At 34.4% G+C, this 17,783-nt stretch overlaps 1 protein-coding gene across 5 annotated transcripts in view; it reads left to right on the forward strand.

Annotated features, from left to right (window-relative positions):
* VPS13B (vacuolar protein sorting 13 homolog B) overlaps positions 1 to 17,783 on the forward strand; it is a 436,535-nt gene that overhangs the window by 54,538 nt on the left and 364,214 nt on the right. For 4 of the 5 annotated variants that reach the window (XR_014226320.1, XM_082279593.1, XM_082279594.1 and 1 more), the window contains exons 7-12: positions 1,991 to 2,165; positions 7,115 to 7,380; positions 9,998 to 10,093; positions 10,409 to 10,531; positions 12,640 to 12,777; positions 14,162 to 14,249. Coding sequence is in view for 4 of the 5 variants with exons in the window: in XM_082279593.1 (XP_082135719.1) it covers positions 1,991 to 2,165; positions 7,115 to 7,380; positions 9,998 to 10,093; positions 10,409 to 10,531; positions 12,640 to 12,777; positions 14,162 to 14,249 (886 nt within the window). In the remaining variant the exon portion in view is untranslated. Of the gene's footprint in view, positions 1 to 1,990; positions 2,166 to 7,114; positions 7,381 to 7,885; positions 8,025 to 9,997; positions 10,094 to 10,408; positions 10,532 to 12,639; positions 12,778 to 14,161; positions 14,250 to 17,783 lie in introns of those variants that run through there. The other variant, XM_082279596.1, reaches the window with a different exon arrangement.

Genomic DNA, 17,783 nt, shown 5'->3' on the forward strand with positions numbered 1-17,783 from the left:
TGACATCTTTACATTTTGCAGTGCAGAAACCAAGTACTGAGTTGGTGGAGAGATTAAACTACCTTACACTGTTTTTTTCTGCTCTGAGTAGTCATGCATGTAAGGTTTGTCTTTCTTCCTCCCTGCTCTCAAAGAAACCAGTGGTGCCCATCTAATCAGCTGGGAGGTGTTTTTTAAATTAAGATGCAGACAGTGTTAATAAAAAGTAATCTCCATGCGTATGCACTGCAAAATGGTAAATGTTGAGGTAAGTTTTGAAGGGCATTTCTCAAGAATATAATTAAAAGTGTCACTCAGTTCATGATACGATTCATGCAGCCCTAGGCTGCTGTCAACTTGAGGCTGGGAGTTCAACGTGTCCAGTTTGTCAAGTGCCCTGTATGCCTTTGGTTACTTTACTGTGTGGGAACTGTAAGCATTTGGTTACTTTGAGCAAATTTCAGGATTTGTGGATATGGCAATGACCATATGAGGATTTATCCGGCTAAGAATAGTCACAAAATGCTGCACACAAATGCCTGGTGGTATGCATGTTTGCAGAAGCTTCTTTTTCTTTCTTCATACTAGAAAGAAAAGCTTTTCCTCCCCCTTCTTTGTTCAGAATAGGTAGCAATTTTGGAAGTTTGCCTATTTTGAGTTTTATAAACAAGGAGCTGTGTATTCAATGATACTAGGACTTTTAACATTGTGTCTTAACTTCACAATGTATATGAACTCCAGTGATAATAAGGATTCTTCATATGACTGTCTTTAGCTTACCAGTTACAGGCTTAGGTTCTGTGGTGACAGTCTGCTGCATATACACAGTAAATCCTAATGTTAAAAAGCCTTATTCTTAAGTAGCCAAAGAGTTCTGTTAATTTTGGAGAAGTAATCTGTACTAGCTCATCCTATATGCTAAGTTTGGAGAGCAAAAGTTTGTGGCCAAATTACAAGTGTCTGACAGCACACTTCAATGTAAATGCTGACAGTCTTCCATATATTTTAAAATTATATAGTTGTAAAAAATGATGATTGTTATTTTATTGCTTACAATTTTTAGTGGATACTGGACTAAAAGAAAACTCATGCTAAAATGCACTATGATGGACTATAAACTTCTCTGGCCATCTTTGTTGGCCATTTTTTGCCTCTGCCCTATTTTAAGGCACATATTAGTTTGTTCCAAGATGTTTTAACTTCTTTTTTTAGTTTATATTTTGATTTTGGTTTTGGTTATGTTGCACATAGTTTATTTACTGGAGTTAAAAGTATGCCTAATGTTAGACAGTAATTTTGTTACAATAATTTTATTTTATGCAGCTCTTATTTAATGAAAGGTAGCTTTCTTACCTTGTTTGGCTTTGTCTTTATAGAATAAGCTCATACACAAAATAGCTGTTTTACAGCTAAAATTTTAAAGAAGGATAAGTTTTCATCCCAATAATTACAGACTTTGCAAAACTTTCTTTCATTTAGTGAAAAGCATGTTAACTGCATGTTTGAAATGGAATATTCAGAGGATAGTTTTCTGCACTTCAGTTGGAATTAATTCTTCCCCTCATTACTTGGCCACTTGGAACAAAGTTTGGAGTGGGAAAGAATCAAAATGAAGGATTTTGTATATTAAAACAGTATATCTAGAGTTTCTTTAGCATGCAGAGATTTTAAAGAAACTCCATAATGAAAAGAAAAGTTTAATCAGATGCTCTTACATCACTTATATGTGAGAAATTTTGTCAGCATCAACTTTAAAAAACAAATACAAAAGTGTTTCTGTATGTGTAAACATGTTACACTTGACTTTTCAACTGAAGATCTCTTGTGTGACCTCCCAAAGAGTGAATGTTTTCATTGTTTGCAGCCCTTTGCCTTCTGTTGTATTGCAAATCTCGTTTTTGGAAATAGAATGCCCATAGCAGATGAATATGGAGTTGTATGGTTTAAAAGTGGGCTTTACTGATGACAGAGCTTTGTTATTATTTGCTTTTGTTCTCTTTTCATATTATAGATTCACACATTAGTTGAAAGTTTGAAACTTTCAATCTCTGATCAGCAGCTTCCTATGTTTATACGTATAATGCAACTTGGGATTGCTCTTTATTATGGAGAAATAGGGAACTTCAAAGATGGGGAAAGTGAAGATTTGATTTGCCACACGAAAGATATTTTGGGAAATATCACAGGTAAATACAGCTTTTAATTTGTAAGAAGAAATGTTAAAAACATGTGTTTCTTTGCTTTTTGTGAATGTAAATATCCAAGTCTAGTTCTTGCCAAGTATCTCATCAGTCTGCAGTTGTTAGAGGCAGTTCATTGTGCTGGGTAAGTATGCAATGCTTTAATGTCTTTGATGTTATGTTCCATAAAGAATTCTGATGGTCTTAACTAAACTGATGTTAAATATGGTCTAAGAAGACCATTTTAGGAGTTGTGACACAGTAGAGTACTTTGGATTTATCTGTCAATACACCATACAACAAGGCACCTTTTCATAAGCAAGTTTGAAACTGGCAGCAGCCACATTTGAGCTAAATAAGAGAAAAGCCAGTGTGCTTTTTAATTTCTTTGAAAATGGTGATTGAGAATAGATATATCAGAACTTGTTTCGAAACAGCAAAGTATTACTTTACACTGTTTCCATAGTTTTGTCCTTTTACACTGTCTGGTCTCAACTGCTTTTTATTTTCATATAACATGTATTCCCTCTTCTACATGATCTTTCATGGTAACTTGCTGCAACAGGATCTTTTCAGGAGCATTGCAGTGATGAGGGGTGAATTTTCTTTACCTTTGTGATTGTTTCCCGTCTCCTGCTTCCCAGGCACATGGGGTGACTCTTGGGGTGATTCTGTGCAGGGCCTGGAGTTGGACTCTATGATCTTTGTGGGTCCCTTCCAACTCAGCATATTCTGTGATTTTGTGGATTTATTTAGAGATTTTTATTTTAATTTTAATCTCCTCAAGACAGAAGTTTTGGTTATCTTTCCAAGATTGGATTTGAATCTGGGGAAATAGGGAGATTTATCTCACCACCCAAGAGCGTGACAATATCTAGAAAATTCTTGGAATTTCATTTGAAGGTGACACAGCTCTCATAAGCTAGCCTTAAGTTTATAATATTTCAGCAGTTTAAAGCTTTATGTAAACTATTAATTAATTTTGTTCTGTTTAAGAAATACACCATTTTATTTTGCATTAGAAGACTATAATTTTTTCTTATTTTATTCTGTGTTACTGTCATCTCTGGTTTCAGAGAAATAGATACATGATTGATAAATGAAAGGAGTGGAATTTTTTTTTTCCAAAATACAGCCTTCACTGTTGGTTGGCACAGATAACTGTTTCACTCTTATGTCAGATGTAGAATTCTCTGTAATGTTACTGCTCTGTGGAACTGAGCAAACAAATAAGATATCTGTAAATAGTTCTCTTGTTTTCTCTAAAGCTTGGTTTTCTGCACTAGAAACTCTGCATTGCAAGAAAGGAGAAGTTCATTACACAAGACTTATGATTAGAAGTAATTAATATTCTGGAAATATTGGCTTAATATTCTGCTGAGACTTAGAAAGCATACAGGTTTTAGAAAAATGATTAGTGTGTGTTTTAATAACATTACATCTAACCAATGTTTTGTACTATTTACAGGAGTAAGTGTGAAGGAGTTTTCTCTGAAGCACTGCTTTCAGACAGAGGGTTGTCTTTGTATCATGAATATCTTTCTTTTGTTGGCATGAAATTTCCCCTAGATTTGGCTAAATATTCATGCTGTAGAGGATTACACTGTATTTAGAGTTTATGAATTTCATACCTGCATTCCTGGAGTCAATAAGGCAACTAAGGCCATTTGAATATAGGAAAGATGCAGGAAGAATAGAAAAATTGTATGAGTCAGTATGAGAATAGCTGGGATGGGTAAGCAATGAGTTTCAGATAAAAAGATATAAGGATTAGAGACAGAGTAACTGAGTAATGAGAAAACTGGAATGAAGCTTTAATTGTGGAAGAGGACAGAAGTCAGCAGAGCCAAGCGGGTTTTACTTGGCTTCTTTTGGTTAAGGTGTGAAATTAGTGGTGAAACAAATACAGTTTAAGCAAAGGTTAATGTTAAAAGGCATCTGTCTACAAGTATTCAGTCTCTTTTGCATCTAGAATTAAATTTGAGATTCTTACATCCAAATATGTGTAAAATCTTCGGTAATCCATCCCATCATCCTTATTTTTAATGTATACCTTCAGGAAGATTGAATTGCAATTGCTGTTGATCAATCCCATTTGCATTCTTTTGAACAAATGTGAATATTACTTCCTAGCTTTCCATAAAACAGCCATCTAAAAAAGAAATAATATAATGTAACTTCACGCTGTTGTACACAAGATTTTTCAGAGGGGTCGGTGATTAGAGTAAGGTTGCAAAAGAAGAAATCTGTAATTTCCTATGCAATTTTTGTTCAGCTATGCTGTGCTCTAACATGATCATTGTACTTGATTATATGAGCATATGTATTTGACAGAACTATCTCCTTCGGAGCACAAGACAGATGGCAATTGTTGGATGGCCAAGCCAGAGATGTAGAAGCAGTTTTAGAAGCCCATTTCTATCTTTACTGCAAAATATTTTGCTACGCAGAGGCTAAATGGTCACTCCATTTATGCTTGTTTCCAGTGTCTTACTTGTCAGTTTGCAGTGCCTTCTTCAGTTTATAGCAGTCAAATTCTGAATGAGGAAATCATCTATATTATTTAGTGATACAAGAATGAACATCTACAGTTCTGTCCTTGAAGTATGTACTAAATTTCGCTCATGAAGTTTCATGGCTGATTCAATGAGATGAAAATTCGTGCTATTGCCAGCAGGGATAGTGATGCATTTCTTCCTTCTTCCTCTAGTGCCAGTACTTGTATTCATGTAGCCACAGGCTAAGCTGGATCACCTGTGCCTGGCTGAAAACTAATGCAGACAGAGGAATAAATAAACAAATAAATAAATACCAAGAGGGTAATTTTCTACTGGGTTAATTCCAGATTTATGTTGAGAGATACCAGTTCCCAGACTCTTATTACAGATAAATACCTCAAATCCTTCAAAAGAAAGTAAATTTCTGAAGATCGAACTTGATTTGAACATGCAAACAATGAGATGCAGTCACACTGCAATCTTGTAATATATATGAAATATATTTGTTAACTGGAATCACTGCCCTGCGTTATGGATCAGGATTGTTCCAATGTGAACTCGCTGTGGATGGCTAGAAAGAGTGGCTATAGAATCCTGATGCAGAGTAACATTTTGTCCTTTAACAAACTCATGTATGTGAAATAGGGTTTTTGTCATTATGGTTCACTATCCTATATGTTTGCAGGTGATGAAGTGGTTAGTGTAGTTAATTCAAAGCAAAGAGATTTTATGTTTCCCAAGTACATACTCCCCTTCATATACTCCTTGTTATAAAGGAATTTACATTGTATTTATATTTGAAGTGTTTAGAGGATGTTGAGTGTTGCTTATGAGGCTGGTAGGCATTTCCTCTGAAGTTTGGTGGTTATATAGTGGCTGTAGTAGTTTTAATTTAGTGATAGAAAATAGATACATCTCCCTCTTCAATTTTCTGTCTCACAGTACATAGATAGAGGAGCCAGGCTAAAATGGTGCTGATTTTAATGGTTTCCAAAATATTAAAAAATATAATCCAAACTATTACTTGGCATATTTTGGTGTTGTCTCTGTGTACTGCTGAGAGGAGTACGCTAAATGATGGCTGAATTTTATGGCCATGTAGACCAAATGTTATGGATGGCCCAGGGTCTACACGTGCGCCTTTTTTTCAGTTTTTGCCAGACCTTCCACCATTTCTTTTGTGCTTGCCAACACCAGTCTGTGCTAACTACTTGAATCATGCTCCTTATCAGTTTTTTTCCTTCTATAGCTGACAGTTCTTCCTCTTGGCTTTTTCCAAGATTTTACATGCACCTCTTCTGTATTTGCTGTGTTTCAATATTTATGTTTGGATTGAAATCTGATCCCTGAGACTTCTGTGAAGAGAGCAGAAAGGAAACTTGCATTGCCTTTGTGGGAGGAGGTGTCCTTGCCTCTTAAGCATGTACAGAGAATTCTCATGAGTGTTTTTTATTACTTTTTCTTCCAGTATGCAAGTATAAATAGAGTAAAAGGCTAAAGACTAATTAGACTAAAAAGGTCTAAAACTTGTAAGAATGGGATCTCTGAGTTTAAAAATAGGTAAATAGAAATTGAATATGCCTATTTCTGTTCTCAGTTGAATGATTCATTAAACATATCCTTCACCTACAGGAACAGTACTGCATCCTGTACTGCCTGTAGTAATTCTGAAGTATTTAATAGCCCTCGTGTGTCCCATAAGAGTGGTGATGAAACCAGATAAAAGCTTTTTGTGCTCTTTGTACATGCAGTTTTACCTACCTGTTTGGATCATGAGTCTTAGACTTGAGTCTCTGGGGGAAGTTCTTGTTTTGCTCTGTGTGCTATCTCTAATAATTTTCACAGAAGACCAACATTTTGACTTTATCTCACAGATGGATACCAACTTTTTTTGAGCATAGATAAATTTGTATCTTAGAATATTTGAAAAGCTTAGTTTTAAACGAAGGAGGACTGCAACCTTAAGTTTTATATCTGTGCTGTATTTACGTTTTTTTGCATTAGGCTGTTGCAACTGAAGTACTTTTAAATTTTATTTTAAAATTGGAAACTACAAGATCATAATATATCATTATTTAGTAAGGTTTAATTTTGCAGCTTTAGAAGGTTTTTAATGGAAGAAGCCTTGAAAGCTTGTGGTATAGATGGCAAATTCTGGTCTCACTGCAGATGTGTTATATTAGAACTATGGCAAAGACCCTTAATATTTTTTGGAGGAAAATGTTAAGACCCTTAATATGTTTTGGAGGACAATGTTAATGAATCAAAGAAGTGTTTGAAAACTCATATTCAGTATTTTAAAATTTCTACTCACTTTCTATGATTATAAGCCAAGTACCAGTGAATGCTATGTGGAATACTGTCTGAGATAAATTTCACATACCATAAATTTGAGTTTAATAAATAAATTTTCAAATATGGTTTATCTGAAATTTAACTAGGTTTTTGTTTTAAAAGGCACAGATGATGAAGCAAGCTTAGTAATGCAATATCCTGCACAGTATACTAGTCAAGATCCTTATTTACACCAAGATGATGACCAGCAGCAAGGATGGGTTTCTTGGGCTTGGTCTTTTGTTCCTGCTATTGTGAGTTATGATGATGAAGAGAATGATTCTAGTGGAATTGATGATGGAACAGCAGAACAGCAGAAATCTCAGTCCCTCAAGGATCCTATTATTTCAGTTGGATTTTACTGTACCAAGGCAACAGTGACTTTTAAGGTAAATATTTCTCTGTGTTATAAAGGATTCATTTGACTTGTTGAAGAAGTGCATAAAGATTTTCTGAGTGTTTGTATATTGTTTGATTCAAGACAAATATTGTTGGTGTTATGATGGGAGTATTATATTAATGAGTAACAAGAAATGTGAATGCTGAAAGTTCCTCTTCCATTATACTCGACTGATAATGGCAATGTGAGTCGGTTTTGTTATTTAAGCTAGAATTTGAGTGTGAACTTTGTAATATTTCAAGTAAACCGCTTAATTTACTTAACAGTTCTTAATATTTTTTGATGGGAGAAAAAGCCTAAAGGCTTTCTATAAATGTTTATTGCAGTATTCTATCCATCTAATGTTTATACAAGTAGGTATTTTTTAAATAAAAATTTTAGTTTATAGTTTCGTAGAAGTAGGATTTGAGGAGTTTTTAGTGACTACTCTTTTTTTGGATGTTGTGTGTGAAAATATGAATTTAACTTGATAATGTTGAATTTTTTTTCTATAGGTTGAAATTGCATTGAAGAAAAAAAGATAAATAGTGCATATAGTCTGAGCTATAAACTGTGTATGTAGAGAAGGATTTAAGTATTACCTCTAAGCAAAGCTGAAAATTGTTGCTGGCCTTCTCTCTAATATTTTGTAAGCTTCCAGAAGGGAATATGGAGAGTGAATAAGATATTGAGATGTACTGACAGAAATTAAAAATTAAGGTACTGAATTAGCAGAATACTTTTAACATGTGTCAAATTGTATGCAAGGAATTTTATGTGCATAACTACACAAAGTGCCTCTTGGCTTTACAATTAAGCATGTATTAAATCAAGGTCAGAACTTTGCCACAGAGTAATTTAGGGTTATTTTTATGACTTTGAGCCTTTCAGATGAACTGCAATACTTTCATAACTCTCATACAAAAACTATGTGCCTGATTATATACCTGATACCATCAGGAGCTCCCTGTCCCTTTCTTGCCTGTTTGGCTTGACATCTGTGCACAAGAGTGTTGTATGGGGCTTTATGCCTAATTCAGCAATTTTTTTTTGGTGGTGTAGAATGGCATTTAGCTGCTCAGCAACTGTTAGAAAGGGTAAGACAAGTGACTTTGGAAGCTGTAGACATCCTGTGGGGAGGTTGATGTTTTAAGCTTCAGCCTCCTGAAAAATTTGGTTGCAAAATTTGAGGATATCAGCAGCATTCAAGCATTCAGTCATGTTCTTTTGTGTCAATCTGCTTCAGCCTTCATTAAAAGAGGCTAAAAATAAATAATGGAATGTTTTTTCCCCCTCCATTTATTGTATCCTTGGGAAACCACTTGAAATGTGAACAAGCCGTTAAAACTCGAATTTCTCATTTATCATGGCTCAGCATCTTCTTTTGCACTGTCATACAGTAGTAATTTTGTGCTCTCGTTCCTCATGCAAGAAAACTCCTTAAAAATAATATGAACTTCTTTTTTGAACATGTGTTTTGCTAGAGAGAGCTTTCCTAATGCTTCATTTGCAAGTTCACACATTTTATATTAGGAAGTGATTAAAAACTACTTAAAATGTAACAGTTTGCATTCTATAAATTTTAAATGTGATGTATGATGCTAATATGGTGACAGAAGGAAAACAGAATTCATTGTTCTGCTTGCATGCAAAGAATGTATGGAATTAATTTGTGGTTCATCTTTTGGTTAAAAAATAAGGTCAAGTTTCTGCATTAACATTTTGAATAGTTGGTATCATTCCAGCTAAAAATTATGCCAAATTAAATGTACCGTTTTCTAATAATGGTGAAAACTATTCTTGTAATTTCTGAGTTCTTTTAATCAATTAATTGCTTTTCCTCTACAATAATTGCACACAGGTGAAGGGTGATCAGTGATTCTTTTTAATCCAATTTTCTTGGACATTTGAGTTACAAAATTTTAAATTGAAACAGCATCCGTGTATCCAGTCTTGAAAATAAAAGTGTGTAAATATTCCTTTATAAAAATTAGCATTTGAAGTATTTAAGCTGTTCAACATAAACTAACTTGTATTTTATCATGCCAAATATAATATATTTAATATTGCGTTCCTCTTTTCTTGTTTTTCTTAGCTGTAGGTTAAGTGCTTTTTAACCTGTGTGTGTTTTCCCATTTTGAATTTTTTCATGAAAATCATGCAAGAAATGTAAATGCATGTTGCTCTCAATTGCATTGACATGAAACAAAAAGGAGTATGGTTGTAATCAAAATGTGTCTGTAATATTACCATATTTAATTACTTTCTGGGAATAATGAATAAAGTATTAATGGATTTTTACAGCAGTTTATAAGCTCATTTGATATTAATAATGCAGCTGTGTATCTGTTTCATCTTTTCACATAGTTTCTCTTTAGATAAGCAAACTAAAAATACTATAGTGGATTTTAAACATTCTGTTATAGCATATTTCCACCAGAAGTTGAATATGAGACATTCCAATATGGATAATGTGTTTCAGCTGTTTAATTGCACCTGTTTCCTGACAGTTAATATTTTTTTGCCCATAGTTTACTTTGTCTTTATCAGTTCTGTGTTTTAATGACAGTACTGCTGTTTAATAATAATATTGACTTTTATAAGGTGTTTATCCTGTTGTTCTGTAGCTCACTGAAATGCAATCTGAAAGTAGTTATTACAGCCCTCAGAAAGTAAAATCCAAAGAAGTTATATGCTGGGAACAAGAAGGAACAACAGTTGAGGTAATTTTCCATTGACAGGGCTTTTTTGATACATTATAAGTAATATACCAAATAGTTTCCAATAAAATATTTTTTAATTATTGTGTTGCTGACTTTTCATATTCTGTCATACTGGATGTCTTTATTGTAATAATCATGTAGATATTAACTCTCTAAACTTCGATACTGTAGTGGTTAAACACTAATAATCCCTTCCTTTCAAGTGCCCTGTAAATTTATAAACTAAGCATATTTTGCTTCATTTTTGTCCATCTTCTCTATTTCTTGTGGAGTAGAAGTCTTAATATTTATCACATTTTGTTTTTTTCTCACTAGGTCCTTATGAAAGGTGAACTTTTTTTTGATTGCCAAATTGGTTTTGTTGGTTGCCAAGCTATGTGCCTTAAAGGAATTATGGGAATTAAAGATTTTGAAGAGAATATGAATCGGAGTGATGAAGTGAGTATGTTGAAATATCAGTTGATTTGCTGAAAAAGCAATCCTGTTATCCTTTATTAAAATATTTCATAGTAAAAATGGAAAAGACTGATGTTACCAATTGTGATTTTTGGATGTTACTGTGATCTAGAACTCAATGTCCATTCCTTAGAGTTGAAAAGAGAAATACCTCAGACTGAGAAGAGGCAGAACATAAGACTTATTTTTTCTTTTTGGACAATAACCCATTGTTGCCTTTGTTGGCATACTTTGATTTTGTATAACAAATTAAAATACATTTGAAAATCTTTGCAAGTACTTAAATCAATAGAAGATTGGAAGGGAAAAAATGTGAACATTGCATGCTGAAGATAATAGACATGTGGTACAAATACTGAATGAGTGTCTTACCTCACTTTTCAGTAAGATTGAGAGCAGTATGACGTGAAGGAGTGAGACAGTATTAATTTTTGTATTTTAAATAGATGCAAATCTTCAGTTGCCTAACACAAAATCAGGTATCCTTATGAACTACTTTAAAAATATTTAATGAAGTGTTGCATGAAATTCTGAATTCAATAATGATGATTTTTAGTTGAACTGTCAAAAGAATAGTGCCCTGTAGATAGAAGAGTATTGGGGAACAGCAACTATTATCTATGTTTAAATAAAAACAAATAATGCAGCCAAGAAGAGACCTGTTAACTTGGTGCTAGTGCCCTGTGAAGTCTTGGAAAGTATTTTAAAGAGAAAAATTAAGAATGTGAAAGAAAATACCAAGTGCCTATATTTATGTCAAATATCTCCTAATGTGGGAAATCATATACTGTACTGTGATAGGTATGATGGGGCAGCTTCTTACCTTTGCCCTGTGAGAGCGTCATGGGTCGGCATGCATCTCAGTTGTTTCTGTATGCAGTGCAGAAAACAAGAAAATATCCTTACACAGCTGCTGAGTATGACATTGTTGGGATTTCAGGGATGCAGTGGGACACACTACATGACTGGTGTGCTGCAATGGATACATATAGGCTTTTCCAGAAAGAAGGGGTGGGGAAGCAAGGGTGAGCCAACTGGAAAAATGCTATGCTGGCCTTGTTAAGGACAAGGGAGATGTGGTTGGGCATGTGAGGGTAGACAGCCACTTTGTCTGTGGAAACTGACATTGTCAGGTATAAAATTGTGAGAGAATTGATTTTTTTTTTTTTTTAGACTGAGGTGGGTGGCTAAGCAAGAGAATTTCACAGAATCATAGAATATTCTGGGTTGCAATGGACCCAGAAAGAACATCAAGTCCAGCTCTGAAGTGAATAGCCCATACAGGGATTGAACCCGCAACTGTGGCATTATTAGCACTATGCTCTGACTAACTGAGCTAATTTCCTTTAGGCTAGTTAATAAGGGACATTTGCAGTTTTATTCTTACTCATTTTTCTGCCACTCTCTGGTCTAATCCATGCTTTGTGACAGTGGTGGTGATTTTACTTGCCTGTCATCTGTGTACTGCTATGGTTGTGGGATTGTGCCTTTCATAAAGGTTCTGGCTCTGCCTGTGATTGAGAATAGATAGTTGGAAAAAATAAATCTCCTAAATAACTTGGATTAATAACTCGTTAGGAAAGTTGTATTGATTTCAGAAGGATGGAAGTCTGGGAGAAGACGTGTTAAAATCTAGATGAATAAAGAATGATAATGCAGCAGTGAGGTCATACATGGAAAAAACTGATTGTCTTGGAGGGGATGGATGCAGCATCTGAAAGGATTGTTCAGCCAGAAATGGAGTATGCAGTTTGTGTATACTGAAGAGGTTGGGGCAGGATTTGGAGCAACAATGATCTGAGGTTATTTGCTGTTAAAATGCAACTGGTATGTTCTGTATCATGAGTTGTATAATATTCATTAGCTCAGGCCATTTTTATTGATTTGAAAATGGGGAAGGAGTGGACAGGAGCTTAGCCTTAACAAATAAAGTTAATTTCATTGTTTTATCTTCATTCATAATGGAATATGCTCTTGAGGGATGCCACTCTGTGTGTTATTTGTGTGTTATGACAGAATTGAAATTGCTCTGTTAACTTGACTGTATATTTTTTTTCCTCTCCTGCCTCACTTTCTACTGCCTCATGAAGGAGGCATGCTTCTTTAACTGTGGAGAAAATTTGAGTGCAAAAGGAATGACATACCTTACCAATTCACTATTTGATTATAGAAGTCCAGAAAATAATAGTATTCGTGCAGAATTCATATTGGATGCAGCTCATCATAAGGTCAGAGAATGACACTTTTCTTACAGAATAATTTCCAATGCTTTCTAATGGATTTCTTATAATTGTTTAGATCTGTGTACTGTTAGAGGACTGAATTCTCTTTACTTTTTCACATTTAGCTGAATCTTACTTTGTAGCTGACCAAAAAAAAAAAAGTAAATCTGTTTGTGTTAAAAAAAAGACACCCACAAAAACCGTGCCAAAGAAAGAGCCAAACTGAAAAAACATGTCCAGAAGAAACCTCAAACTCCCCTCCTGCCCCAAAAACTGAATTAATGTCATAGTTTCCAAAAGCAGTAACCACAGAACATTTTAAGAGGAAAAGAGACACATGAGAGAATACTACCAAAAAGTCAAGCTTTACCAGCACATATTTTAAACCCAAACAGTAAGTAGTCTATGGTCTTCAAACTAAGAAGTGCTGGCAGATTTGGACAGTGTTAATTCTATTGTTTGTGTCCTGTATTTGTCTACTTAGAGAAAATTTTGCTAATTCTGCCTTTTGTGGAAAGAAATTTTCAGTCACCTCTAGTCTCTGTTGTTGTAAATTGTGCAGTAAAACTTAATTCCCTGGTTGTCTGCAATTATTAAAGACTGGTTGCAATGACCAAGGTGGTCTTTTCCAGGTGTGTTCATAGGTGGAGGTCTGTGCTGTTTATTGTACAGATAAGCCATTTACAATTTGGAATGTATCTAATTTCCTTTTAATTTGTATTTTACTATTTTCACCTTTTTAGTACTATTGATGAAGTGTAACCCTGAAGAATCACATGAGAAAATGAAATTAGTAAAATCACAAGTACTTAAATTCAGACTTTTCCTATAGTTTGTTTTAGTTTTAAGCTTTGCTCTGGGTTTGGTCTGTGTTCAATGCTTTTACAATTTGCCTATATTTTTGGCAAGAGAGGAAACAAATTTGCTGCTAATGAATTGTATTATGTATCCCAATGTTGGCATAAAGTCTTGATAAGTTTCCTGCTGCTGAAAGATAAAACCACAATATTCCTTGAATAACAATGCCAAACTGAATGAGCTGAAGTTTTCAGTGTATTTAATTAGGTTGATGTGTTGCATGTAAGAGGTCAAATGAAGAATATTTACTTCATTAAAGGTACTAATTGACTAGATGTTATTGATGAATTGGTCAGCATGTCCACAGGAATTATGGATGTGCATTTGTGTGGCCTCAAATGGAAGTTACATTACCTATCAGAAGGGTGAATTCTTTGGGATGACCTCTGTCCTTTGCTTTGATAAGCCTTTCCCTGTGTTGATGCACAAATCCAAACATGAATATATCTCTCTAATACCGGTCTATCAGTTGGTAGTCTCAAGATTCTTACCTTATACAACATTTTCTTTGTTTGCTTTGCTTTGTTGGTAGGAGACATACACAGAGATAGCTGGAATGCAAAGGTTTGGGGCTTTCTACATGGATTACTTGTACACAATGGAAAGCACCAGTGGCAAAGGTACCTTTTTTTTCCTTTGTTTACCCTGATAAATAATAGAAACAAAGACTTTTAATGCCCAGATGGTCCTTGACCAGCTGTCCTCTAACTTACCTTAGATTTACCATCGGGACCATCATTAAAATGCTTTCATCTTCATTGATGTCTTTCAGAGGTTAGTTGTTTAGGTTAGCTGTTGATTGTTGGTATTCTTCCTTTTTTATTTTTCTTTTCCTGCATAAGTAATCATAATGATATTTTTTATAGCCAGTTGCTAAACTGAAAGTAATTCTTTTGTAGTGGTGGAGTTCATGAAGTGTAATGTCTTTTTTTTTTTTTTAAAGTTATTGACTTTGCATGTAAAAAAAAATCTTTTAAGAAACTGGTTGAAGAATGAGGTTGATTATATACTTGGCACAGAAGATGAAAAGGACTATTGTTTTTCTTCTATGAAGAAAAACTCAAGGATGCAAGATAGTGTGAAGAGTTGTCTTTAAATAGATGTATCTAAACAATTTGATGAGCAAGTATTAGCCTAAACCATGTGCACATAGATACTAGCCAATTCTAAATGATTTTTGAGATTCCTATCAATTCTTTTCTAAGTCTGAGAAGTGATTTTAATGCAGTAAGTATATCTAGTTTTGCAGTGTCACAAAAGCTGGGACAAAGGAGTTGATCTATCAGCAAGTAGTGTGTTTATATTTTTAAACATATTCTTAGCATTAATTGTGATATAATTTCCCCCTCACTCCTCAGAAGGCTGTCATCTACAGCTGCTGCTCTGCAGTTTTATTGTCAAATTAATAATACCTTCTTCCCTATCTGTGTATTTATTATTGTGAATACTACTTCTCTGGATATCTGTTGGGAACTTCTTGCTATTTTGTGACTGAACATTTATCTGTCCTTGCTTCATAGTCCAATTCATCTGGATTTTGGTTTTTTGTGTTTCTATTTCTGTGTAAGAGAAATCACAACTCCTGATGTTCAGTTGTCTTTTCTTGACTTGGTGGACATTAAGTCTAAAAGTAGTAGGAAAGAACCTTCCAGTTTCCTGAGAGGATGGATTGTGAGAAACTTAGAAAAATAAGTAAATGATGCTGTTGCCTTCAGCAGTAGAGGCATACGCCAGGAAATTTAACAGTTCTTTCCTGACTGAGGCTTTCCTCTGTACCATGAGTGTGGAGTGAAGCTCTGAAAATGTACAATTTAGAAGATGTCTACTGCAGACATCTTCTAGTTTTAGTAATGATATAATGTTTAATTGCACATTGAACTCCTATGTAGAGAAGTTGAAAACCTCAGGTAAGCCTTACCTCCTCTTTGAATCTTAGTATAGAAATTAAAATATGCACAGACTATGTGCAATATGAAGAAAAATTGATTTTGTGGAGTATTTTCTCTTGTTTCTCTGAATGCATAAGGAATGTTATGATTATATCTTTTCCTGACTTTTAATTAACCCTTTTCAGAAATTACTGAACTTGGAAGGACTTTTTTCTTTTACTCAGTGCCAGGCTACTCATATTTTTTGACAACATTTTTCCCTCCTTAGCTTCTCCTTTTTTTTCTTCCAGAATGCTTTCTCAGAGCCTTGGCTTCTATTTGCTCCATCAGACACTAGGAAAATACCTCACAAAATGTATCTTGGTTTCCTATCAAGTCTTTTTTTTCAGTATTACTCCTTTAGTTTCAGCAACCTGGCTGCGTAAAAGAACAGAATAATTAATTTTTAAATAGTTTAAATGGTTGTTGTTTCTCTAGAGCCAAGAACTTAAAATCTTAAATTTTCAAGTAGTTTTGTTCCTCAGAAAAGCAAATGTGATGCTTTCTGCTAGTAATTTTCTAGCTAATTTTTCCATATTGTGGGCTAAATGCATAGTTGTTAAATGGAATATAAATAAATCGGTGTAAAATACTTATTTAAGATGAAGGTATAAATACGTTAAGATTTTGAAAACAGTATATATCTGCTGTATTTTTAATGTGTTGTTTATATGAAAGTTTGCATTTTACTATATATTTTGGTATAACTGTTTTTAGTTACAATTAGTGCACACCACATACCACAAAAAACCTAACCCAACTTAAGTCATAGGAGGCAGTTACTGTGATTGTAAGATTTTTATCTGCCAAGGCAATTTTGGTTTGACACATTCTTTGCACCTTTAACCTTTCCTGAAGCATAGGATTACTGATTAAACCACAAGTGCCTCCTGGATAACATTAACCCTTAGGAATTTCATCTGTCACTTACAGAAGTGCATTAATCAATTTCAGTATTTTGAATGAAAGCAAGATAGTCATGCACAGTAGTCTTATTTTGAAATTCTGTCTGTCTTCCCCTTCCTTTATTTTTCTGGCTTTTTGCTTCGTATTTCAGTGCAGAACAATTTACCCGAAACATTACGTAGCCTGTCAGTTCCCTGACCACTGATTTGCATGACCTACAGACCTAGCAGGGCATGCTGTTGAAGTTACCTTTTGTTTGTAATGTGTACCGCTCTGCTTTGCTGGCAAGTTTATGATGCAGCACTCATTTTGATATTTTTTGTCGGTTAGAAGTAGACATGTGATTTCCAGAGAGCTTGAAAACTCAGTGGTTGAAAATTGTCTGTCTTTATGCATTCATGAAGTTTCAAGTCACCTGTGATCACCTACTTCTGTAGAACCAATAGATTTTGTGTCCCATTCTCTTAGTTGGAATTATATGGAGCTGTTCCAGAAATTGGTTTGTATAAATTCTGACACTTAGATATCCTGTTCACATACATACAATATATACAAACAAGTCTGGTTTTTCTTCTTTAAAAAGGTAGGCTGTTACTACTTCTGGCTTTATTATTTTTGGACTTATTATTTTTTATGTGATGTTACAGTTTTTTACACCTTTTGGTAGTGTTCATCTGATCTGAATACCATGTAGAATTGGAAGGATAAAAGTATGTATGTTAACTGCCTATAAAATAAATGCAGAAGTCTGTGTGCTGGGTCTTAAAAAAATCTTTTCCAGGATTTATTCAAAAGGTTGTAACTCAGTTCCAGCTGAAGATTTCAATAGGCTTTATAAGGTAGTGTCCTTCTGTCCTTTTATCTTTCTTTTATTGTTCTTTTTCTTCTCAGAAAAATGACAAACCAAGGGAAGCAGAGGCTATAAATGCTCTCACCATCAACTTGTGTTGAGCTTTTAAGGATAAAGTTAATTCTTCTGCTGAGTGTATAAGCCTCTAAAGACCTGCAGAGCATTAGGCCAGCTGTGCATCAAATTTGGCATAGTCTGTTTATTTGAGGACCTTTTTCCTCACCAGTGCTTAGAAGCAACAGTGTTTTATGGAGTATGATTTAAACATAAGGGAAATAAACCCCTGTCCTTGCTTCCTTTTCCCCCAAGTTCAACTTCCCTCAATATAAAGACTGTTTTGAATGAGTGCAGTGAAAAGAGTTCAGTAAAGGAGAGAGACAAAAGACTGGATTCCTCTTGGGCAACCAGAAATCATAGAATTGTTAAGGTTGAAAAGAACTCTTAAGTCATTGGGTCCAACTGTTAATCCA

The sequence above is a fragment of the Coloeus monedula genome (genome assembly GCF_965178545.1).
Source record: "Coloeus monedula genome assembly, chromosome: 1".
NCBI classification, from domain to species: domain Eukaryota; kingdom Metazoa; phylum Chordata; class Aves; order Passeriformes; family Corvidae; genus Coloeus; species Coloeus monedula.